Source organism: Bombus pascuorum, chromosome 9, assembly GCF_905332965.1.
Source record: "Bombus pascuorum chromosome 9, iyBomPasc1.1, whole genome shotgun sequence".
NCBI classification, from domain to species: Eukaryota; Metazoa; Arthropoda; class Insecta; order Hymenoptera; family Apidae; genus Bombus; species Bombus pascuorum.
This window is the reverse complement of record NC_083496.1, coordinates 7,285,347-7,311,974: the sequence shown is the minus strand read 5'-3', so window position 1 is coordinate 7,311,974 and position 26,628 is coordinate 7,285,347. Positions and strand designations below refer to the sequence as shown.

The window sequence follows — 26,628 nt, the reverse complement described above, 5'->3', positions numbered from 1 at the left end:
TAAAATCTGTGCATGCGTGAAAAATAGATGAACGGTATCTAGCAATAAGTGTAATTCGCGTCATATTTTATGTCAAGAACATATGACTGTAACAAATCTGACGTTATCGAAGACCACGAACCTTTCTAATTTTTGCGTCGTAACGAAACGTCCAAATCATGTCACATTAATTTAATTGTTATTCAACTGCTAAACGCAAAACGCTCGAAAGTAGTTACAACGATCATTTGCATATTTTCTTATCGTCCGTTTTTATTCGTTCGCACAGTTTTTTTTTTTTTTTATATATTTTATTTTGGTTATTTTACAATTTGTCCTTATGGACATTTGGTATAGTGTTATATCTTATTGGTGAAGAAAAAAAAATAAAATAAAAATAAATATAGCATGTGGGTGGCTACCCCCAGCGGGGTGCCAGCTTCGTTTTTTCTAAGTTATATCTTTTATGTTTCGTTCGCACAGTGGCAAACTTTTGTCATCATATATGAAGCTGTATATTACTAAATGATACGAAATTAAATATGTCTGCAATTGCAAAAGACGAATTACGAGAAATGTAATCTAAGACCAAATAAATGTAAAAATAAACCTTAGAAGATCAAACGAGTATAGTACAATATTAACGATAGATTATATATATATTCCTCTCTTCTTTTAAAAACAAACAAAGTCGTACGAATAAATAAATTCACGAGGACGAACGGCTGACCTTATTTAAATTTCATTGGAATTTCGTTGGAATCAATTTACGAATGTCAGGTGCGACATCAGGCGAACTTGGGGTAATTTCTCGAAGGGTCCGCTCCAAAAATCTATCGATTTTATATTCAGCTGGAAAACGTGAAAATCGAGCGAGGAAAAGACGAATGGAGACGGTTGAGAATAATTAGAAAAGTCGTCGACTGACACGACCGTAGTTCATGATCTTGAGCGGCATTCTTGAGTCGTGGGAGTCCTTCGCATAATTAACGCAACAAAAGAATGCAACGGTGAAAGAGAAGCTTAGAAAAAGAAGATCGCAAAGGGGCACGAGGGAGAAGGATGGAAACGACGCGAAACGAGGAAGGGAGTAGCCTTAAAGAGAAAAGGGGGAAAAAAAAAAAGAAATACGAAACGAAGGCGGGATACGAGCGACATAATTAATGATTTCACCGTAATAATTAGCGTTTTCACTGATGTTGAATCGCTCGCACATCCTTCCTCGTACTATCGTGTTTACTCTCGCTTCGAGTATAACGGTACCTGCGAAAAATTTTGCTCATTGCCTCGACATAGATCGTACGTCGTCCATATCTTCTGAAATCATTTTTCTTTCACGCAACAGTTTTCTACCACGTTACACTTACAGAACAGTAGGAAAAGGAAGCATACGTAGAAAATATAATTATGATGTTAATCTGTAGGTAATGTAAAAGAGACAATTCAACGAAATTTGTCTTATTATGTTCGTAAAAGTTGAATATCAATTGTATAATAAGGATCGTCGTCGAACGACGAAGAAACACGGGAAACGTTAAAAGATTTGTCGTTTATCGTAAAATGTAAGAATGCGTAGAATGGTTGAAGATACCTGGAGCTATGTGTAGTTTTGAATTCAATGGGCTGCCGGGTGTGAAACTTGCTGAGCACATGCATATTATCGGGAGGATCTTGGCCTCGCATTTTAATTATATCGAGAACGTGTCGCATAGTACTTTCTCTCGTCGTTCTAATAATCGTTAACTTTATGTATTAGACCTTCTATATAGATAGACCTACGAATCACTTAGTTTTTATCGTCTAGCGATTTCAGAAATGAAATTTCACATCCTAAGAATCAACTGCAGAATCATCGTGAAATTCGGTCTTTCAATGGCCTCGTTAAAGCTCAATACGTCGAAGCTGCAAATATAAGATAGAAATTTGATCGAAACGAATAAATTTTAATCGACGAAGTTAGCGCGATTGCAAATTAAAATGCCACAAAAGGTAAAGTAAATTGGCATTTCAAGCAACAGTTGCTTCTTATAATCAGAGGATACCGTGCGATCGAATCACCTACTTCTACGTGAAATTTCCGGAAATTTCACGATATTTCTTCTACCTTCTATCCCGAACGTAACAAACTGTAGAAACTTATTTGGATAATAATATATCTTACTTCGTAAGCGTTTTACCATCGAACAATGGAAATTAACTTTCGAAGAACTGCGAAAGGAAACGGCTAAATTCGAAACAGCAGCGATTAAACCGTGGGTTAGAACAATTTTCTTAGAATGAAGAGTTACGTAAAACATCGTGCACTGTGTTCGATACACCGATCAGGCACACAGTACGAAACACTCGATGCGTGTAAAAGCGTTTTCCGCAACTGTGATCCACATTACAGAATAAAGGTGGGTGCAACGTCTAACGGAATGCCGTAGATACCACCCACGACCGAGATCACTAACATTTCACATATGGCCGTTATCCAAGGGTAATTTTCGCAACGTGGGAATCCACGACCTTTTGGTTCTGCATTCGCCTCGATTGATCGCATCTGAATAGCGGGAAAAAGATATTTCGCAAAGGGGATTCCACGAGAAGAAAATCGCGAGGATCAAGACGATTAAAGATCCGGTTGCTTAAACGAGTCTGAACAGTTAAAATAACTTATAAATAACATGAAGATATTTAAAATGCAATGTAATATAGAGCGTTCAATGACGAATTTGCTTTAGAGATGAAAAAGCTCGCTACTCTATTCGATAAAAGCGTCTTTCAGATATACTGTATGTACTTTCACTCGTAAATGGAATTCATTTTTCCGCAGATATTCGCATCTTGTATCACGGACTACACTTTATCTTGAAACAGATATGTAAATATTCTTGTTTGAGTTCATTCGTATAGATGTAAGTTGAAAATATGTACGTTAAATACCGATGGTGAGGAAAAAATATCATAATATAATAGACATAAAAGATATAACTTAGAAAAAACGAAGCTGGCACCCCGCTGGGGGTAGTCACCCACATGCTATATTTATTTTTTATTTTATTTTTTTTTTCTTCACCAACAAGATATAACACTTTACCAAATGTCCACAAGGACAAATTGTAAAATAACCAAAATAAAATAAAAAAAAAAAACTCCACTGACCTCACTAAAGAAATGAAATAGTCAAACTCGAAGATGCTATCCCACTGGGAGTAGCTATCCACGTGTTATTTAGCAATTAAGCTAGAAAAATGTACCGAATGTCCAGTTGGACAAATTGTAAAGTACAAATTAAATAATTAAAAAAAATAATAATAATATGATGGTAGTATTTTGCTGAGTGTATAGTGATTTGATTCTTTGAAAACGAAGATGAAGAGAATTTTAATTTTTTTTTAAAAAAGATGATCTTCCCTGTTGTCGCGTTAGAGAATCAGTGTTTCAGCGAATGAACCGTTTCCATTTGCTATTTTCTCGAATCGAAAAGAAAACGTAATAGAACGTTTTATATAAGAAAAAATACGTCTTAATGTCACATTTTATTGCTATGCACTTTCATCGTTCCGCGTATCTACTCTGTACGTAACAATCGCTTTAAACATGATCGATTGGGATTTCACTGTAACTCCATTTAAATTATACAAGAAACGACCACAATTTACGTAATGTTTTCTCCTTAAAGCGTGCAAAAGTAATGATTATCTTCTCACAGAAACATGAGAATAAAAACGTAAACATTTACACTTATATCCGTAATTTTATGACACAATCGTTTTCTATTCCAAATTACCAATAACGTTATTAACCCTTTCCTCGCCGTTTTATTTACTTTTTCCATATTTATCACAGTTCAGGTAATTTTCTACTTTCTCTTTCAATTTTAACGTTTTACTATTATCGTTACTATTTTCTTTAAATCATATCTCTAACTCATTATTATTTTATCAATTTGTTCATCTCAAATTTTTAATCATAATTATACTATACGTATGTATTCTTTCTTTTCACGTTAAACATTTATTACTCTTATTTCTCGTTTGTTCGAGATTCTTTACCTTCGTCCTGTGCTTTTATTGGGTTGGTAACTAAGCAATTGCAGATTTTGTCAATACCACCTAGTGACAAAATCTTCAATCACTTAGTTGCCAACCCAATAGTTTTCTCAAGTTATTTGGCAAATAAACGGCTCGCTTAACGTTGACAAGATCGCTTCTTGTATTTTACCATTTCGATCGGACGCGAATACGTTTGGAGAAGAGGTGGTGTTGCAATCAAGAAGCTGTGCACAGCACTTTCTATTTGGAACGTTTCAACAGCGATACAATTTCACTTGTTCCGCGGTATTTCGCCCGTGACTTGGTCGACGATCTTAACGATCGCCACATCGTCGCGGTCACGTCGATCGAATCTCACCGAACAAAGAAAGAAGAAGAAGAAAAAAAAAAAACGACAGAAAATGGCAAGAAAAAAAGAAAGGAATCCTTTATGTAGGAAATATGCCCGCGGTTCCGGGTTCACGGCTGTGGGACGACGTTGGTCACGCGATTCACGCGGTCGGATAATAATAATTAACCGTAAGAGAACGAACCTTCCTTGAAGGGCTGCAGGAAGTCGCGAGAAGAGTTGTTAACGAACTTACGCTTCTGATTACGCTTCTTACACGTACGCATTGTCCGAGCCGACCAGATAAGAAACACAAAGAAAGCGCGATAATAATTATGGTATTTAAAAATATCGCGAATTGTATTGTACGTCTATACCGAATGTAGAAATGGACAGATGTTTATTCCTGACGTAAGTATCGTATGTATAATTGATGACTCGTATTTTGATGAACATTTAATTACGATTACTAATCATCGTTGAGCGTAGCAAGCAAGAATGAAATATAATTTATTGCTATTTCGCACGCTCATTGTATATAATTGAAATTAGACGTTCTTGATATTGATTTATCATTAAAAACAATTTTTATTATCGTCGTTAGCGAATAATCATCGATGCACACGAGTGACATCTTGCTGCGCGATCCCGCTGCAATCGTATGTCCGTCTGTATTGTTCTTAATAGGAAAACAAAGAAATGCATACAGGAGTCGTCGTAGCGAGATTGCGCGGTGAAATATCGCTCGTGTGCATTCAGAGTAATACCTTACATGAACTGCGTTAATCCATTAATGAAATTAAATACGCAATTACATTTTAAAACATACATATGTACATAATAATAATATTTATTGTAATTGCAGTTCCCAGGGATTCATAGAATGAAGTTGATTTGCAAAAGCTCTTGCACTCACTCATCTCTCCACATAGCGATCATACAGCAATCCATTCATATCCTATATGTATAGCAACAGTCATTTAATTAAACAATTTTCCGCTATTTAATATGAACAGTGCTTTATATTCTTCGGCGAGAAATAAAACACCTTTACGATTAAATAACAACAGCTTACCTTAACAACAATGAAAATTTTCTTTCATTAATTATACATGCTGCATTGTGATAATTAAAAAGAATGTGATCTTGTTAACGGCCGTAAGAGATAAATAAGTCTGTGTACACACGTACTGGAATCGCGTCTTTTTAAAAATGTTCTTTTGTATGAAACGGCTTCGCTCGCCAAGTAATTCAGTTTGTTATAAGAGAAAGTGATCACGAGTTTTATACATTACGTTAATGCCTAGCCTCTAATACAGGACTCTGAACTCAGCGTCTATTCTATTCTATTGTCACAAATTATTGTTGCCGCTTACTTAGAAAAAAGGAAGAAAAGAATTTATTAAAAGAATTTAGAACGATATTTTCGATAAATTTTCGTTTAGTAGTAGTTTTGTTCATTTCTTTGTGTACATTAAAATATAGCATAGATTCTAATACTTATTTTCAGAAGTATATTTGCTTTTTAAATATACTTAATTACGCATTACACGTTTAAGCCTGGAACAAGTATCTTGCAATTCTTTGATATTCTTGCAATACATACGAGCGTTTTGTGTTAACTTTCTGCCACGTCTTGCGTTCGCTTTCATATCGTAAATTTACTAAATTGCAAAGGAAGCCATGAATATGGTAACCTGTTATCAAAACGATAGAAAAATGTATTTTCTTTATATGCGGTTCATTGTTGCCAGACTTCTTGAAACAGCATTTGGTTTACTGATTTAAAGTAAACAAGGCAAAATTTTTTAATTGTTTGTTCAATATGCGTACTTAAAATATGTAAATATACAGAAAACGTTTGGACGTTACATTCTATCAAAGCAGAGATTGCAAATTAAATATCAAAACAAAATTGATATATTGATCTATGCAGTATTAGACCAGAAAATATATAATACAACATTAATAGTAGATAATATTAGAATCAATATTTCCATTAAATAAGGAAGGAAAGACACAAATATCTCTATACCAGAAATATATTGGTAAACATTTAATGAACAAAATTGCATTACAAGAATGTGTAAATGTACATATGCAATTGCATTGTTACAATTTGTCCTTTTTGATATTACACATTGACAAGTTTATAGAAGCAGTGCTAAATATGAAATGAACATAAAAAAAGTAAAATAAAAAAACTCTATCAATACTACCAATTCTACTAAACATTTCCGACAGATTCTACTCTTAAAATAGCTTGGAACTTCCTCCGCGAAGTCTCAAGACTAAATGGAGTGTGGACTCTTTCTGGATGTTATAATCTGAAAGAGTTCTTCCGTCTTCTAGTTGTTTACCAGCAAAGATCAAACGCTGCTGGTCTGGAGGAATACCCTCTTTGTCTTGGATTTTAGCTTTCACATTTTCGATTGTGTCAGAAGCTTCTACTTCCAAGGTAATGGTTTTACCAGTAAGTGTTTTGACAAAGATCTGCATTCCTCCGCGAAGTCTCAAGACTAAATGGAGTGTGGACTCTTTCTGGATGTTATAATCTGAAAGAGTTCTTCCGTCTTCTAGTTGTTTGCCAGCAAAGATCAAACGCTGCTGGTCTGGAGGAATACCCTCTTTGTCTTGGATCTTAGCTTTAACATTTTCTATTGTGTCAGAAGCTTCAACTTCAAGAGTAATGGTTTTACCAGTAAGTGTTTTGACAAAGATCTGCATTCCTCCGCGAAGTCTCAAGACTAAATGGAGTGTGGACTCTTTCTGGATGTTATAATCTGAAAGAGTTCTTCCGTCTTCTAGTTGTTTGCCAGCAAAGATCAAACGCTGCTGGTCTGGAGGAATACCCTCTTTGTCTTGGATCTTAGCTTTAACATTTTCTATTGTGTCAGAAGCTTCAACTTCAAGAGTAATGGTTTTACCGGTAAGTGTTTTGACAAAGATCTGCATTCCTCCGCGAAGTCTCAAGACTAAATGGAGTGTGGACTCTTTCTGGATGTTATAATCTGAAAGAGTTCTTCCGTCTTCTAGTTGTTTGCCAGCAAAGATCAAACGCTGCTGGTCTGGAGGGATACCCTCTTTGTCTTGGATCTTAGCTTTCACATTCTCGATTGTGTCAGAAGCTTCTACTTCCAAGGTAATGGTTTTACCGGTAAGTGTTTTGACAAAGATCTGCATTCCTCCGCGAAGTCTCAAGACTAAATGGAGTGTGGACTCTTTCTGGATGTTATAATCTGAAAGAGTTCTTCCGTCTTCTAGTTGTTTGCCAGCAAAGATCAAACGCTGCTGGTCTGGAGGGATACCCTCTTTGTCTTGGATCTTAGCTTTCACATTCTCTATTGTATCAGAAGCTTCAACTTCAAGAGTAATAGTTTTTCCTGTTAATGTTTTAACGAAGATCTGCATGTTGGTAGATCTGAAAACTATATAAAGAAACAATGAAGAAAATGAATGTAAGCATCACAAGATTAATAACATGGGATGATAATAATGAAACACAAATTTAAATTCTTGTTTGTTAAAGAAAGATGGAAAGAATGAATATTTTTTGTATGATGTTATTGTATTGAAATAGTTATTTTCTTGAAGAATTTGTTTATTACTCTTCAAATATTGCATTGTTTATATAATAATAACATATGATTTAAAATTAAACATATGGTTTAATCGAAGTTGCAAAAAGATTGGACAATGTACAAGAAGTGAAATGTCACTATGTAACTCTTAATTGACTGAAATTCTTGAAATAATATATACTTATATATATATACACATACATACATACATACATACATACATACATACATACATACATACATATATATATATATATATATATATATATATATATATAATATATAAATATATATGTATATATAAGTATGTCATAAAAAGAACAAGCATTCATATTAGATTTATAAATGAACTGTTTTTTGTAATATAATGTAATGTAATCGATGTTACATGACGCAGTTGGAAGCCGATTTGAGAAAATGTTAATAGATTCGAATGCTGCAAATGCAAAATGGAGATTTAAAAATAGAATTCCAAAATATTGATTATTTGACAACTTATTAAGATTTTTATGCACAATTATAAAAAATATAGCTATGCAATATACTTACACGCTTCCAAATAATTCGTGAAGCAAGTTAAGTTCTTCCAAAAGTCAGATTCCGACGAACGTTGTCTTTCATAGACAATATAGTAAAGCCAGAGGAAGGGACGTGAAATGACGTAAAACATACATATATGTATATCCTAGGTATTTAATACCACATTGCTCTGATATTACTAAACATAAGTTTTAAATTCCCTAGCTTAAACCGATAAAAAAATTATAAAAAAATTTGAATATTGTGAAATTAGTTATTCTTCTCTTAGAAAATTCTTGTATATAAGTTATTTCAAATATAATAAATATAAATGTTTAAGTAAATTGCAAGTTTAATATTCATGAAAACAATTAAATTTGATATATTTGTTATGAAATAAATATATTTGAGATATTTAAAAAATATTGTGGATTTGTCTTATACACACACATACAGCCATACATATTTTCGAAAATATCATTTCCACTTGTCCAAAGTCATTACAAATGAAATATGCAAACGCAAATTATACACTCCAATATACAATGGTAAATTAAAAAACTATAGACCACAATTTATTCACAATACACAATATTCAAATATATTTTATAAGTACAATAAATCAGAGGCGACATAGAAAAACCAAATATACCATGAATGTATTTATAGTACTTTAATGAACATAAATGCGTTAGATAAATGTGTTCTTAAGTGTACTAAGTTAGTATAAGATATAATACTAATATACTCCAACATAAGATATTATATTTTTAAATTTATACATTACAGCAGCTTTAGTATATAACAAATAAAATAATAATATATAATTAGATATAATTAATAAAAGGTTATAAATTCTTTTTGCGTCGCTGACTTTTTATGATCTATTTATCACTTCTAATATAGCTTTCCTGTCAGCTTCATTTTTTATACCAATTTCAATTAAATCTTCATTAGTTAAAGTCATATACAAATCAATGTCAACCTGAAATAAATTTACAATATTAATTTATAATAAAATTTTATGCATATACTTATATATATATAACACATAATTTGATAACGCATTTACTTCTTGTTGGAGAAATATAGGCACGTATTGACCTAATCCGTAATGTTTTAGTAAAACAAACATTTTTGCTTCTTCTGAATTTAAAATTATTCCTCTTGGAGGTGTCCTGTACCGTGGTGATGTTGGTCTATTTTCCCTAAATACATTTTCATCATTCATATTTGGAGGAACATTTTGTTGGCGCAATGGACTAAATTCAGGCACATATTCAAGAGTAGTATCAAGATCTTCTTTGTGTTGAATATTTAAATCTTGTGGCCGAATGGACTGTAATCTTTGCAAACAATACAGTTAAATCAGAATATCCTAGTTATTTTGTATATGTATCAATTGCGAATTGCTAGCATTGATGGTAATCATACCCTCTATTTCTTGGATCTTAGCTTCCATATTCTCTATTGTGTGGAAAACTTCAACTTCGAAGGTAATGGTTTTACCAATAAGTGTTTTAAGAAGAGATCTGAATTCCTCCGCGAATTCTCAACGCTAAATGGAGTGTAGACTCTTTCCGGATGTTATAATCTGAAAGAATTTTATCGTCTTCTAGTTGTTTGCCAGCAAAGATCAAACGCTGCTGGTCTGGAGGAGTACCTCCTTTGTCTGAGGATCTTAGCTTTCGGATCATTCTCTATTTTGTCAGAAGCTTCAACTTCAAGAGTAATAGTTTTCCCTGTTAAGGTCTTAACGAAGATCTGGATGTTGCTGGATCTGGGGGACTGCACAAGAAGACAAAAAGATTAGATTAATGTACAATATCGTGAAAAAATGTACTGTGGTAGTAAATCCTAAAACAAACATTTTCTAAGCAATAGTTGTATATTTTTTTAATTTCTGATTTATAAAAACATTAATCATCTGAAATTTTGTTAAGCAAAATGATGGCATCATAGAGTATAGGTTAGTTGAAAACTCGTCTAATACTTTTTTACATAAATATGGAAGAAACGGCTGTTATATTTACATTTCTTGAAATAATTTATAGAATAGGGTAGATATTTGCAACACAAGTCAATTTAAATTTGTTTGATAAGCAAATATAGAAAAGTTTTCGAAGGATAATTCACAATAAATAATGTTAAATAATGCACAACTTGTACATATATACATATTTGGCAAATTATAGATTCTAAATTCCCTACATTGAAACATTGAGGTTAGGTATTACGACTTTGTTTGGTGGGAAATAAAGTCTTTTATGTGGGTATGCGTGGATCACGGCCGGCGTAAGGCAGATTCAGCACTTTCGCCGGAACCCGGGCCCGCGTTTTGAAAGGCTTACAGGTCTACGAAAATTACTCAATTAAAAAACACCTATTTTGATTAACTTTTTATAGAACGATGATACCATTAACAGATGCAAGACATTTTTATAGTAGCGATGATTTAGTTTGAAGGAGTGACAAAAATCATTAAAGTTCAGTGTAACTCCATAGTCCTCCATAGGATTGTTATTAACAAAACATAGGCAATCGTCAATTTTAATGATTCTACTTCCTCGATATTTTTTTCGCATTTGTCAAAGGAGAACGTTTCTTTCGATATTTTTCAAGATTTCATTGCTTCTCATGCTAAGTGTATTGCTTTAAGCAATAGCTTTAATATTCGTTTTTACTGTCATCTAGTGCAAATGCAATTAACAATTTTAGTGCCAAACTATGGTATATTGTTGCTAAACGTAAGGATCATTTGCGAAAAGTGACAAAGACGATATATTTCTGCGATATATATATTACATATCGATATATTATATATATATAATATATATATAATATGATATGATAGATAAAATATAATATAACACAATGCTACGGCGTCTTATTATTCGCATCGCGAGAGAACTTTATCTCAAAATAAATTTATAAAATGTTACAAACGGTTGAATTTTCCTGCAGAAACCCTGTGTGAGATGTTCCACATATTAAACAAATTGCGTACTTATTTGTAAAAATAATTTTATTATAATCCACGGGGATTAATACCGAGGCCGTGTATACGCTAGTGTTATTTATTAAAATTAAACACGGAATTACTTGAGATTTAAGGTAATACTGTTTACGACCATAATTATCCTTCTACTAAAATTTATGACCACGTATACACAGGTATACAATTAGTTACAATGCTGCTTTCGATCCTTAAAATAGGACCGTAAACACCAGAAAGAGGAAACAATGTATCCATTAAAAGTTGACGAGAATGAGAAATATGAAACATAACGATATGGAAATTCCGTAGCAGTTTTTACTGATATTTTACACAAAGTGTTAATATTGCCAAGTAAAAACAAAGCAAACAAGAATTCTTTGAAAAACGGCATCGTTTCGGAAAGTGAGTAAGAAGTACATTTTCTGGCTGTACCCAGCGGGCGTGGCTTATTCAAACAATGATAATACAGTACAATACAATACAGTAAGGAACGGAGCATCAATGACATTTGATTGGTCCACAACCTTAGCAATCTGCACAGTGCCTTATATTGCGATGAAGGAGTAATGTGGTAGGGATAGCTATATAAAATGGGCACGTACTAGCAACAGATTGAATGTTCAAGGTTCGGTGTTCCGCTAACAGTGGAATAGTTTGTGTGGTTGGTCCGTACGATACTGCAGTTTAAATTTAACAATATAAAATATACAAGAACAAGATATTCAAACTTTGTCAAGATTCCATTTGAAGAGTTGGTGAGCTGTTGTAGAGGTACGTAAACATCTCATATTCGTAACTTTTGTCTGTAATATATTTCTGTTTGATCAATTGTACGCGTATAATATTTCTCTAAAATAAGTTAACTAAAAACGTTTTACCATATGTAAATTAAAAATATCGTAGCGAAAGAATTTATGTAGATTGTATAGAAAGTTTCGGGATCCTTCAAACGCTTCAAATATCAAATAAAATCGTTGATTCTTCAAAGACAATTTTTAACTTTTACGCTAAAACACACGGAACCGAGATTACTTCGATAATATCGCATTGTTACAATTACTAGATATTTTAATTTGTTTATTTTTTTTTAAATAGGTTTGAAACTCTAGAAGTAACAATAAGAACAAAATGTATTCCTTATACAATAACCGACCAGAGAATTTGGATGCACCAGAGGGTTTAGGTGCACCAGAGGGTTTAGGTGCACCAGAGGGTTTAGGTGCACCAGAGGGTTTAGGTGCACCAGAGGGTTTAGGTGCACCAGACGATTCCGATGCACCAGAGTTTTTGGATAAACCAGAGAATTGGGATGCACCAGACGATTCCGATGCACCAGAGTTTTTGGATAAACCAGAGAATTGGGATGCACCAGACGATTCCGATGCACCAGAGTTTTTGGATAAACCAGAGAATTGGGATGCACCAGAGGATTCCGATTCTTCAGAGGATTCAATAGATGTCATAAAAAGAACAAGCATGCATGTTAGATTTGTAAATGAAATGTTTTTTTGTAATATAATGTAATGTAATCGATGTTACATGACGCAGTTGGAAGCCGATTTGAGAAAGTGTTAATAGATTCGAATGCTGCAAATGCAAAATGGAGATTTAAAAATAGAATTCCAAAATATTGATTATTTGACAACTTATTAAGATTTTTATGCACAATTATAAAAAATATAGCTATGCAATATACTTACACGCTTCCAAATAATTCGTGAAGCAAGTTAAGTTCTTCCAAAAGTCAGATTCCGACGAACGTTGTCTATCATAGACAATATAGTAAAGCCAGAGGAAGGGACGTGAAATGACGTAAAACATACATATATGTATATCCTAGGTATTTAATACCACATTGCTCTGATATTACTAAACATAAGTTTTAAATTCCCTAGCTTAAACCGATAAAAAAATTATAAAAAAAATTTGAATATTGTGAAATTAGTTATTCTTCTCTTAGAAAATTCTTGTATATAAGTTATTTCAAATATAATAAATATAAATGTTTAAGTAAATTGCAAGTTTAATATTCATGAAAACAATTAAATTTGATATATTTGTTATGAAATAAATATATTTGAGATATTTAAAAAATATTGTGGATTTGTCTTATACACACACATACAGCCATACATATTTTCGAAAATATCATTTCCAATTGTCCAAAGTCATTACAAATGAAATATGCAAACGCAAATTATACACTCCAATATACAATGGTAAATTAAAAAACTATAGACCACAATTTATTCACAATACACAATATTCAAATATATTTTATAAGTACAATAAATCAGAGGCGACATAGAAAAACCAAATATACCATGAATGTATTTATAGTACTTTAATGAACATAAATGCGTTAGATAAATGTGTTCTTAAGTGTACTAAGTTAGTATAAGATATAATACTAATATACTCCAACATAAGATATTATATTTTTAAATTTATACATTACAGCAGCTTTAGTATATAACAAATAATATAATAGTATATAATTAGATATAATTAATAAAAGGTTATAAATTCTTTTTGCGTCGCTGATTTTTTATGATCTATTTATCACTTCTAATATAGCTTTCCTGTCAGCTTCATTTTTTATACCAATTTCAATTAAATCTTCATTAGTTAAAGTCATAAACAAATCAATGTCAACCTGAAATAAATTTACAATATTAATTTATAATAAAATTTTATGCATATACTTATATATATGTAACACATAATTTGATAACATATTTACTTCTTGTTGGAGAAATATAGGCACGTATTGACCTAATCCGTAATGTTTTAGTAAAACAAACATTTTTGCTTCTTCTGAATTTAAAATTATTCCTCTTGGAGGTGTCCTGTACCGTGGTGATGTTGGTCTATTTTCCCTAAATACATTTTCATCATTCATATTTGGAGGAACATTTTGTTGGCGCAATGGACTAAATTCAGGCACATATTCAAGAGTAGTATCAAGATCTTCTTTGTGTTGAATATTTAAATCTTGTGGCCGAATGGACTGTAATCTTTGCAAACAATACAGTTAAATCAGAATATCCTAGTTATTTTGTATATGTATCAATTGCGAATTGCTAGCATTGATGGTAATCATACCCTCTATTTCTTGGATCTTAGCTTCCACATTCTCTATTGTCTTGTAAACTTCAACTTCCAAGGTAATGGTTTTACCAATAAGTGTTTTAAGAAGAGATCTGAATTCCTCCGCGAATTCTCAACGCTAAATGGAGTGTAGACTCTTTCCGGATGTTATAATCTGAAAGAATTTTATCGTCTTCTAGTTGTTTGCCAGCAAAGATCAAACGCTGCTGGTCTGGAGGAATACCCCCTTTGTCTGAGGATCTTAGCTTTCGGATCATTCTCTATTTTGTCAGAAGCTTCAACTTCAAGAGTAATAGTTTTCCCTGTTAAGGTCTTAACGAAGATCTGGATGTTGCTGGATCTGGGGGACTGCACAAGAAGACAAAAAGATTAGATTAATGTACAATATCGTGAAAAAATGTACTGTGGTAGTAAATCCTAAAACAAACATTTTCTAAGCAATAGTTGTATATTTTTTTAATTTCTGATTTATAAAAACATTAATCATCTGAAATTTTGTTAAGCAAAATGATGGCATCATAGAGTATAGGTTAGTTGAAAACTCGTCTAATACCTTTTTACATAAATATGGAAGAAACGGCTGTTATATTTACATTTCTTGAAATAATTTATAGAATAGGGTAGATATTTGCAACACAAGTCAATTTAAATTTGTTTGATAAGCAAATATAGAAAAGTTTTCGAAGGATAATTCACAATAAATAATGTTAAATAATGCACAACTTGTACATATATACATATTTGGCAAATTATAGATTCTAAATTCCCTACATTGAAACATTGAGGTTAGGTATTACGACTTTGTTTGGTGGGAAATAAAGTCTTTTATGTGGGTATGCGTGGATCACGGCCGGCGTAAGGCAGATTCAGCACTTTCGCCGGAACCCGGGCCCGCGTTTTGAAAGGCTTACAGGTCTACGAAAATTACTCAATTAAAAAACACCTATTTTGATTAACTTTTTATAGAACGATGATACCATTAACAGATGCAAGACATTTTTATAGTAGCGATGATTTAGTTTGAAGGAGTGACAAAAATCATTAAAGTTCAGTGTAACTCCATAGTCCTCATATCGTGGAAATTACTTTAGATAAAAACCCAGGCGCTTTCAAAGAAATGTAATTTTTAGAGAAATTAACTACGTCAATAGGTTTTTGCTAAAGTCATGTATGATTACAGATTTTGTACTTTTACTGAATTTTTTGCCCCTTGAAAGCTAATTACGGATGTGAAAAAATATTACTTGGAGTTGTTTAAAAAACTGCTTATAAAAATATATTATATGTAACAGCATTTGTAAATAAATAATTCCTCGTTATAAAATTTAAATGTAGGATTTGAATCAGTATTCAGTATAGTGTATTCAGATCCCGGTATGGATTACAGAATTCTAATAAGAGACAGTGAAAATAAAAGAGAAAGAGAGAGAGAGAAAAGCAGAACAGTATTCGATGTATCCTTTTCTATTTCTAATGGATATATATTATTTTGATTAGGAAAGTTACATTTTGATAAGAGAAGAAAAGAGCAGAAGAACATGTTTCGTAGTCGTAGGCATAGTTGTATACACAGATCTGGAAAGTTCTGTGAAGGAAATCAAATTTAATAAATAGTAATAGGAGTTATACGGAATAATTAATTTTTCAAAGTATAATAATAATTTATTTTTTCAAAGTACAAAAATATAAAAGCTTCCTATCGCTTCGAAGTTGATGCAAATATTTTATTATAGGTCTTGAAATTTCTCTGTAGTATACAATAAAGGCTCGCTGCATGTTAATCACAGAGAGGTTTCTAAGACATGCGGGCAAGAAAGACAGCTAAATAAAATTACCTGCCCATTAGTCACCTTTAGAAAACATATTTTTCCACTCGATTGTATTGAAGAACAATTCATTTCAGGTAATGGAGGTTCCACATAGATTTAATGTTTAGAATAATAGCTGAATTTTCTCAGGAGAGATAAAGCCAATAAGAAAAGCACCCGTTATTATAGAACCGTTATAAACAGAAAAATTTTTCTTTTGAAATTCTATTTCCCGTTTTCCTCTTTATTTAGGAATTAGAAACATACAGAAAGATACAACAAAAATGGAAAATTTACACGTTCACTTGAGGCCCTAAGAATCTTCGATGCCTAAGACGCATGAAATGCAAAATGCTAGAGAAAGATAAAGAGAATTAAAAAAAGAACGAGCGAAATGAGAGCAAAGGAATACCGTAGATACGCCGCTACATTGAACACGAATATAAACACCTGCTGGAGACATTCAACGATGAGAATGGTCACTCATTTTAGCAATTTGAGGATTGTTATTAACAAAACATAGGCAATCGTCAATTTTAATGATTCTACTTCCTCGATATTTTTTTCGCATTTGTCAAAGGAGAACGTTTCTTTCGATATTTTTCAAGATTTCATTGCTTCTCATGCTAAGTGTATTGCTTTAAGCAATAGCTTTAATATTCGTTTTTACTGTCATCTAGTGCAAATGCAATTAACAATTTTAGTGCCAAACTATGGTATATTGTTGCTAAACGTAAGGATCATTTGCGAAAAGTGACAAAGACGATATATTTCTGCGATATATATATTACATATCGATATATTATATATATATAATATATATATAATATGATATGATAGATAAAATATAATATAACACAATGCTACGGCGTCTTATTATTCGCATCGCGAGAGAACTTTATCTCAAAATAAATTTATAAAATGTTACAAACGGTTGAATTTTCCTGCAGAAACCCTGTGTGAGATGTTTCGCATATTAAACAAATTGCGTACTTGTTTGTAAAAATAATTTTATTATAATCCACGGGGATTAATACCGAGGCCGTGTATACGCTAGTGTTATTTATTAAAATTAAACACGGAATTACTTGAGATTTAAGGTAATACTGTTTACGACCATAATTATCCTTCTACTAAAATTTATGACCACGTATACACAGGTATACAATTAGTTACAATGCTGCTTTCGACCCTTAAAATAGGACCGTATACACTAGAAAGAGGAAACAATGTATCCATTAAAAGTTGACGAGAATGAGAAATATGAAACATAACGATATGGAAATTCCGTAGCAGTTTTTACTGATATTTTACACAAAGTGTTAATATTGCCAAGTAAAAACAAAGCAAATAAGAATTCTTTGAAAAACGGCATCGTTTCGGAAAGTGAGTAAGAGATACATTTTCTGGCTGTACCTAGCGGCCATGGCTTATTCAACCAATGATAATACAGCACAGTACTATACAGTAAGGGGCGGAGCATCAGTGACATTTGATTGGTCCACAACCTTAGCAATCTGCACAGTGCCTTATATTGCGATGAAGGAGTAATGTGGTAGGGATAGCTATATAAATTGGACATGTACTAGCAACAGATTGAATGTTCAAGGTTCGGTGTTCCGCTAACAGTGGAATAGTTTGTGTGGTTGGTCCGTACGATACTGCAGTTTAAATTTAACAATATAAAATATACAAGAACAAGATATTCAAACTTTGTCAAGATTCCATTAGAAGAGTTGGTGAGCTGTTGTAGCGGTACGTAAACATCTCATATTCGTAAGTTTTGTCTGTAATATATTTCTGTTTGATTAATTGTACGCGTATAATATTTCTCTAAAATAAGTTAACTAAAAACGTTTTACCATTTGTAAGTCAAAATATCGTAGCGAAAGAATTTATGTAGATTGTTTAGAAAGTTTCGGGATCCTTCACACGCTTCAAATATCAAATAAAATCGTTGTGATCCTATAAAGACAATTTTTAACTTTTACGCTAAAACACACGGAACCGAGATTACTTCGATAATATCGGCTTGTTACAATTACTAGATATTTTAATTTGTTTATTTTTTTTTAAATAGGTTTGAAACTCTAGAAGTAACAAGAAGAACAAAATGCATTCCTTATACAATATCCGGCAATATCAAAATTCCCTAGAATATGACGTATCAAACTATTCAGATTGGTTTGATCATTCAAATGCACCAGACGATTCAGATGCACCAGACGATTCAGATGCACCAGACGATTTAGATGCATCAGAGTATTTAGATGCATCAGACGGTTTAAATGCACCAGACGATTTGGATGCATTAGAGGATTTAGACGCATTAGAGGATTTAGATGCATTAGAGGATTTAGATGCATCAGAGGAGTTAGATGCATCAGAGGATTTAGATGCATCAGAGGATTTAGATGCATCAGAGGAGTTAGATGCATCAGACGATTCAGATGCACCAGACGATTCAGATGCACCATACGATTCAGATGCACCAGACGATTCAGATGCACCAGACGATTCAGATGCACCAGACGATTCAGATGCACCAGATGATTCAGATGCATCAGAGTATTCAGATGCACCAGACGATTCAGATGCACCATACGATTCAGATGCACCAGACGATTCAGATGCACCAGATGATTCAGATGCATCAGAGTATTCAGATGCACCAGACGATTCAGATGCACCAGACGATTCAGATGCACCAGACGATTCAGATGCACCAGACGATTCAGATGCACCAGACGATTCAGATGCACCAGATTCAGATGCATCAGAGTATTCAGATGCACCAGACGATTCAGATGCACCAGACGATTCAGATGCACCAGACGATTCAGATGCACCAGACGATTTAGATGCATCAGAGTATTTAGATGCATCAGACGGTTTAAATGCACCAGACGATTTGGATGCATCAGACGGTTTAAATGCACCAGACGATTTGGATGCATCAGACGGTTTAAATGCACCAGACGATTTGGATGCATCAGACGGTTTAAATGCACCAGACGATTTGGATGCATCAGACGGTTTAAATGCACCAGACGATTTGGATGCATCAGACGGTTTAAATGCACCAGACGATTTGGATGCATCAGACGGTTTAAATGCACCAGACGATTTGGATGCATCAGACGGTTTAAATGCACCAGACGATTTGGATGCATCAGACGGTTTAAATGCACCAGACGATTTGGATGCATCAGACGGTTTAAATGCACCAGACGATTTGGATGCATCAGACGGTTTAAATGCATCAGACGGTTTAAATGCACCAGACGATTTGGATGCATCAGACGGTTTAAATGCACCAGACGATTTGGATGCATCAGTCGGTTTAAATGCATCAGACGGTTTAAATGCACCAGACGATTTGGATGCATCAGACGGTTTAAATGCACCAGACGATTTGGATGCATCAGAGGATTTAGATGCACCAGACGATTCAGATGCACCAGATAATTTAAGTTCATTAAGTGAATTCAGTGTATTGGAGGATATATATCGATCACATGATTTAAATCCATCAAATGATTCTATTTCATCAGATGATTTTGGTCCATCATATGATCCAAATCCATTAGATGATTTAAATATATTAGATGATTCAAATGTATCAGATGATTCAACGTCGTTGGATGATTCAGCACCAGCGATGCCTTCGAAGTCGAGAATTCTACCAATAAGAACTGTCAAGTCGTTCATTATACAAGCAATCGGCGACAGCCCGGTGGTGTCAACGCCACGACGGTGGTCATCGATGCCATCGATTCATCTAGCATCGATGGAATCAAAGAGTCACATTCGAAGACATGATGATTTTCGTTTTGAAGCAGCAAGACGTTCAAGTTTTCGAAACTGGTTTGTATCTTTCCTTGACCCAGCCAATCTTGCAGCAGCAGGATTTTATTATACAGGCAATAACGATGAAGTCAAATGTTTTGAGTGTCAAGTGGTAGTAAGTCACTGGGTAGAGGGTCGTACTGCCATGGACGTGCACCAGTTATGGTCCCCAAGATGCAAATTTGTCCTGAATGAAGATTGCAACAACGTTCCAATCGGAATGAATTCGGATGAAGTTTTGCAGTCAGAACGAAGAAATACAAATGAACCATGTCCTTATGGTTTAGAATATTCGCGATCATTTGATTTTGACGACCATCAATTTCTAAGATATAATCGAAAACCGACGGCATATGAATTCAGCCGTCTAGGACTAAAAAGAATTAGGGCACCAAACAATTTGCAATTTGTTAGTCTCCGAGCCAGATTAGATTCATTCCGATCATGGCCTCAACATTTGGCACATACAGTTCAATTATTAGCTGATGCAGGCATGTATTTTATCGGACCAGATGATCTCACTGCCTGCCATCACTGTGGAGTTCATATAGGAAATTGGAAGCCAACAGACGATCCATGGTATCGACACGCAGTAGCGTCTATTACATGTTGTTATGTATCAATGGTACAGGGTTGGAAATACATAAATAATGTGTCAGGCCAGAAATTATTTAGAACATCTGCAGAAGTAAGTAGAGAACTTACACCCTCGACCATATGTATAATTAATAATTCCAATATATACTTATGTACATTATGTTTATTTCAGCCGTTAACACGAACTAAAATTGAGTGTCGTGTGAGATCCACCAGTGAAAACGAAATGACTCTCGAGATGACTCTCCGTGAGAAACATGGTAAGTAATAAAAATAAAAACACAGATGGATCGTACATTCTTTAATTTGTATGAAATACGTATAATAAATTTTATTATATATTATATTTCAATATATTGTTTACTATTTTAGAAGCTCTGCAGATAAAAAATCAAGCATTGAAAAGTGCTAGATTGTGCCACGTTTGCAAGGAACAAGAGTCAATAATAACGTTTTTACCGTGCGGACATACAATAACATGTCAGAATTGCTGTCTTCCATTTGTAAAATGCATAATTTGCAGAAGACAAATTAAAGCACTAAGTCGTATATATGCGACGTAATACCTGCACATCTATGTATTTATATTTATATAATTATGTATATATAAAAATTAGCACATTCGTACTTATATGACTGTACTTTATAATTTTTTAAAAATGACGTATACATATTAAAATTTGTGATACTATATACCTTTAAATTAAGTGTATATATCGGGAAATTATAAAATATTATAATTTTAGTACTATTTCTACAGTAATTACCAAATAAAAGCATGATATTAAACAAATCAAATATATGTTTTCTGCATGTTTTAATTTTTTGTATTTTAAATGTTAAACATTAATTTGAATTATGTATCTTATCTTATCTGATTAAAGTTAACTTTTTCCGCATCTAAATAATTGTTCCTTGTTTTATTCCACTTATTGTTAGTAACATGAAACTGTATTATATAATTAATAAAAGGTAATAAATTCTTTTTGTGTCGCTGCTTTTTATGATCTATTTATCACTTCTAATATAGCTTTCCTGTCAGCGCTTTAAATATTCATAAGGATAAATTATTGTATAATATGTAGTTATATAATTATACATATAATTTAAGCGTCTTATTATTCGCATCCCGCGGGAACTTCATCTCAAAATAAATATATAAAATGTTACATACGGTTGAATTTTTCTGCAAAAACCCTGTATGAGATGTTTTACATATTAAACAAATTGCGTACTTGTTTGGTAAAATAATTTTATTATAACCCGCGGTGTTTAATACCGAGGCTGTGTATACGCTAGTGTTATTTATTAAAATTACGGAATTACTTGAGATTTGAGGTAATACCATTTACGACCGTAATTATCCTTCTACTAAAATTTATGACCACGTATACACAGGTATACAATTAGTTACAGTGTTGCTTTCGACCCTTAAAATAGGACCGTATACACTAGAAAGAGGAAACAATGTATCCATTAAAAGTTGACGAGAATGGGAAATATGAAACATAACGATATGGAAATTCCGTAGCAGTTTTTACTGATATTTTACACAAAGTGTTAATATTGCCAAGTAAAAACAAAGCAAACAAGAATTCTTTGAAAAACGGCATCGTTTCGGAAAGTGAGTAAGAAGTACATTTTCTCGCTGTACCCAGCGGGCGTGGCTTATTCAACCAATGATAATACAGTACAATACAATACAGTAAGGAACGGAGCATCAATGACATTTGATTGGTCCACAACCTTAGCAATCTGCACAGTGCCTTATATTGCGATGAAGGAGTAATGTGGTAGGGATAGCTATATAAATTGGACATGTACTAGCAACAGATTGAATGTTCAAGGTTCGGTGTTCCGCTAACAGTGGAATAGTTTGTGTGGTTGGTCCGTACGATACTGCAGTTTAAATTTAACAATATAAAATATACAAGAACAAGGTGTTAAAACTGTGTCAAGATTCCATTTGAAGAGTTGGTGAGCTGTTGTAGCGGTACGTAAACATCTCATATTCGTAACTTTTGTCTGTAATATATTTCTGTTTGATCAATTGTACGCGTATAATATTTCTCTAAAATAAGTTAACTAAAAACGTTTTACCATATGTAAATTAAAAATATCGTAGCGAAAGAATTTATGTAGATTGTATAGAAAGTTTCGGGATCCTTCAAACGCTTCAAATATCAAATAAAATCGTTGTGATTCTTCAAAGACAATTTTTAACTTTTACGCTAAAACACACGGAACTGAGATTACTTCGATAATATCGGCTTGTTACAATTACTAGATATTTTAATTTCTTTTATTTGTTTTTTTAGGTTTCAATACACTTCAAGTAACTATTTGAATAAAATGATTCCTATAATAAAATCACGATATTTGAGGGAGCAAAATGCAGAATCTTCAGAACGTGAGGAAGCACTGCCTGTTCCTTCGACATCGGTAAATGATTCAAATGCGTCGATTGATCCAATTTCGTCGGGTGATTCTGCGTTACCGGCTGATTCAGTATCGCCGGTTGATTCTGCGTTACCGGCAGATTCAGTATCGCCGGTTGATTCTGCGTTACCGGTTGATCCAGTATCGTCGGTTGATTCTGCGTTACCGATTGATTCAGTATCGCCGGTTCCATCGACGTCGCGTGGTATTCACAGAAATTATAACGATTTTCGTTTTGAAGCAGCAAGACGTTCGAGTTTTCGAAACTGGTCTATATCTTCCATTAACCCAGCCAGTCTTGCAAAAGCAGGATTCTATTATACAGGCAAATGGAATATAGTAAAGTGTTTTGAATGTCAATTGGAGATAAATTATTGGTCAGAGGGATATACTCCCATGACAATTCATGAGATGCATTCTCCAGACTGCAAATTTGTTCGTAGAGAACACTGTAATAACGTACCAATCGGCCAAGATCCTGATAAATATCTACGGAGAAAACGAAGAAATAGAAGCATATCTTGCCCTTATGGTTTACAATATAAAGACTCATTTGATTTCAATGACCATCGGTTTTTAAGGTACTTACGAAACCCGTCGGCATACGAATTGAGCCGTTTGGGACTAACAAGTGTTAAGGAACCAAAAAATTTGGATTATAGTACTTACAAATCCAGATTAAATTCATTTGCAAATTGGCCTACATATATGAAACAGACAGGTGAAGCATTAGCCGACGCCGGCTTTTACTATACCGGAGTAAGAGATATTACCATCTGTTACCACTGTGGAGTTCATATAGGAAATTGGAAAACAGAAGAAGAACCTTGGGTTCAACATGTAATGCTATCTCCCAATTGCAGTTATCTATTAACAGTACGAGGGACGCAATACGTCAATGATGTAATAGGCGAAGAGTTATATGATACTTGCGAAGGAGTAAATAGAAAGACTTACAGCCTGAACCATATGTATAATTAATAATTCGAATATATACTTGTATACATTATATTTATTTCAGTCATCAACACAAACTACAGTTGAGAGCCGTGAGCAATCCACTAGTGAAAATGAAACTAACGAGATGACTCTCGTTGAGAAACAAGGTAATAAAAATAAAAACACAGATAGATCGTACATTCTTTAATTTGTATGAAATACGTATACGTACAATAAATTTTATTATATATTACATTTCCATATACTGTTTACTGTTTTAGCTGCTCTGGAGGAGGAGAAGAAGAAATTGATAGATGCTCGAAGGTGTACAGTTTGCAAGGAACGAGGAGCAATAATAACATTTATACCTTGCGGACACCTTGTCACATGTCAGCATTGTTCCCATGCTTTTGGAAAATGCCTAATTTGCGGCAGAGAAATTAAAGCACTACGTCGTGTATATTTTACTTAATGCATGTACATTTATGTATTTATATATATATGTCGGAGATGAAAGGACACCGGGCCCCCTCGTTGGAGTTATTTGGAAAACCTCAATACCGAGGCATGTACGAAATAACCCAAACACAGTCATCCGAAACTTTAGACAATGAGCTTAGGCTCGAGGCGACAACCGGTCGCCGAAGCGTAGCCACGGTCACTGGATGAACGTTCCACCTAACGGAGATATGAAGTTACATAGCTTCCCTTTAAAGAATTGGCAGTGCCAATACTTGACAATAAGACATTCCAACGGCCCCGCGGCTCGCCACACACAGACCCCATTCTTTGGGTAAGATGATCGCCAGAAGCCGATGCATCATTCACAGTTTATGTTCAGATAACCTGAGGAACCGCTACAAATCTTAGGACTTAGTTAACTAAAGTCCTTCAGATTGACAAACAGTCTTTATTATATCAGCAGGTAAATCTGTCACCTATTGCGGGAAGATATGGGAGATCTGATTTGCTCACGTACGACGTTTCCTGCCAGGAACTCTCTCTCAAGGGCGGCTAGCATCCTTTTCTAATCGCCAACATAGAAATTAACCAATTAACAGCAACGTCTATTTCCCTCGCCCTTCGTGCGGAGGCTTTCTTTGACGAATTTCTTTGACGATCTCGTGCCCTTAGCCACATCCCGTCATAGTTTTCCTCTGCAGCGTCGTCGTGACGGAAAGTCATTCCCTTTCTGGCAGTCTCATTAGCCATACGACTAGTGTGTTTGTACGATCGGTGAGTAATCTACGTCTTAGCAAAGAGCTAATCAAGCGATCCTTGTATCACGAGTAGTAAGGCCAGTCCAATTTAGGCTACGAAGCAAAGTATATTCGTTATTCCGTGGACCGCGGATTCGCCATATCGAACCTAGGGTCATTGTCATTAGCGTCTAGTTACCGCGGCCGCTTATCAATCTTGTACCAACTATATCAGTGTAATGAACGTTTGTGCAACAACAATGAACAACACCGGCGAAGACTCATTACACGGTCCTAACGCCAACCCGACATATATAATTATGTACATATGTATATTAGCATATTCATATCTCGTATACGAATATATTTTATAATTTTTTAAAAATGACGTATACACATTAAAATCTGTGATACAATGCACCGTTGAATTAAGTGTATATATCAGGGACTTATAAAATATTATAATTTTAGTACTATTTCTACAGTAATTAGTAAATAGAAACACATTTCTTCTTTATATGTTTTAATTTTTTTTATTTTAAGTGTTACTTAATTAAACATTGAATTCTGTATCTTATCTTATCTGAATGAAGTTAACTTTTTCCGCAACTAACTAATTGTTTTTTCTTTTATTCCTCTTAGTTAGTAAAATGAAACTGTATTATACATATATATATATATATATATATTTCAAATCATAAAAATCGTAACTTACATTTTGTTTTATTATACATAGTTATCCTGTTTTCTATTCGTTAAATAAAGCCAATTAAAAGACAATTGTATTTTTTATATTAACAAAACCTCGAAGTTTTAATGCAAGGAACTTGTTAGTTAGAAGTTTATGATTGTAAAACTGAGCATTTTCAAGGTGTTTTACAACTTCGATTTCTATTTGTAATTCAGTAAATAGTTTATAGTTCAGTAAATGGAACTGTTGACAGTGAATACATAAATACACTTAGCTGGCGGTCATTTTATAATGTGATTTTGAACTTTGATTGAATTGGGTTTGAGCCATTTTTTACTCCTCGCCACTCATGAGACCAGCTGTTATGTTAGTAAATACTTGCGGACTTGTATAATCTATGTAATTTCCCGTAAATTTCAGTACATCTGTACGGGCCAACTGAATGATGGATAGAAGCAATATGACGTCAAATTAACGTGTAAAAATGGCAGTAAAATAGCCAAAATATGCTCAGCTTTAGATAGTCATAACTTTTAAACCAGTAGATTCCTCG

The 26,628-nt window shown here is 33.6% G+C and overlaps 2 protein-coding genes and 1 long non-coding RNA gene across 3 annotated transcripts; all 3 read right to left on the bottom strand.

Moving 5' to 3' along the window:
- Positions 1 to 6,385: 6,385 nt before the first annotated feature.
- Positions 6,386 to 8,621, bottom strand: LOC132910748 (polyubiquitin). Its single transcript, XM_060966708.1, has 2 exons — positions 8,475 to 8,621; positions 6,386 to 7,772 (listed from the first exon to the last, which is right to left on the bottom strand). The coding sequence occupies exons 1-2, from the start codon at positions 8,593 to 8,595 to the stop codon at positions 6,598 to 6,600; spliced, it is 1,296 nt and encodes a 431-aa protein (XP_060822691.1). The 5' UTR covers positions 8,596 to 8,621; the 3' UTR covers positions 6,386 to 6,597.
- Positions 8,622 to 9,195: 574 nt separating this feature from the next.
- LOC132910770 (ankyrin repeat and SAM domain-containing protein 6-like) lies at positions 9,196 to 9,834 on the bottom strand. The gene is made up of 2 exons (XM_060966746.1): positions 9,517 to 9,834; positions 9,196 to 9,429 (listed from the first exon to the last, which is right to left on the bottom strand). Exons 1-2 carry the CDS (start codon positions 9,673 to 9,675, stop codon positions 9,322 to 9,324), a joined length of 267 nt encoding a protein of 88 aa, XP_060822729.1. The 5' UTR covers positions 9,676 to 9,834; the 3' UTR covers positions 9,196 to 9,321.
- Positions 9,835 to 14,805: 4,971 nt separating this feature from the next.
- Positions 14,806 to 15,589, bottom strand: LOC132910771 (uncharacterized). Its single transcript, XR_009658845.1, has 2 exons — positions 15,147 to 15,589; positions 14,806 to 14,901 (listed from the first exon to the last, which is right to left on the bottom strand). It is a non-coding gene; the product is annotated as an uncharacterized LOC132910771 (long non-coding RNA).
- Positions 15,590 to 26,628: the final 11,039 nt, after the last annotated feature.

Coding starts and splice junctions, on each gene's coding strand:
- LOC132910770 (XM_060966746.1), bottom strand. CDS start 9,675: ATGAATGATGAAAATGTATTTAGGGAAAATAGACCAACATCACCACGG. Junction 9,430..9,516: donor CTATATTTCTCCAACAAGAA/GTAAATGCGTTA, acceptor AATTTATTTCAG/GTTGACATTGATTTGTATAT.
- LOC132910748 (XM_060966708.1), bottom strand. CDS start 8,595: ATGTTTTACGTCATTTCACGTCCCTTCCTCTGGCTTTACTATATTGTC. Junction 7,773..8,474: donor CACGAATTATTTGGAAGCGT/GTAAGTATATTG, acceptor TTCTTTATATAG/TTTTCAGATCTACCAACATG.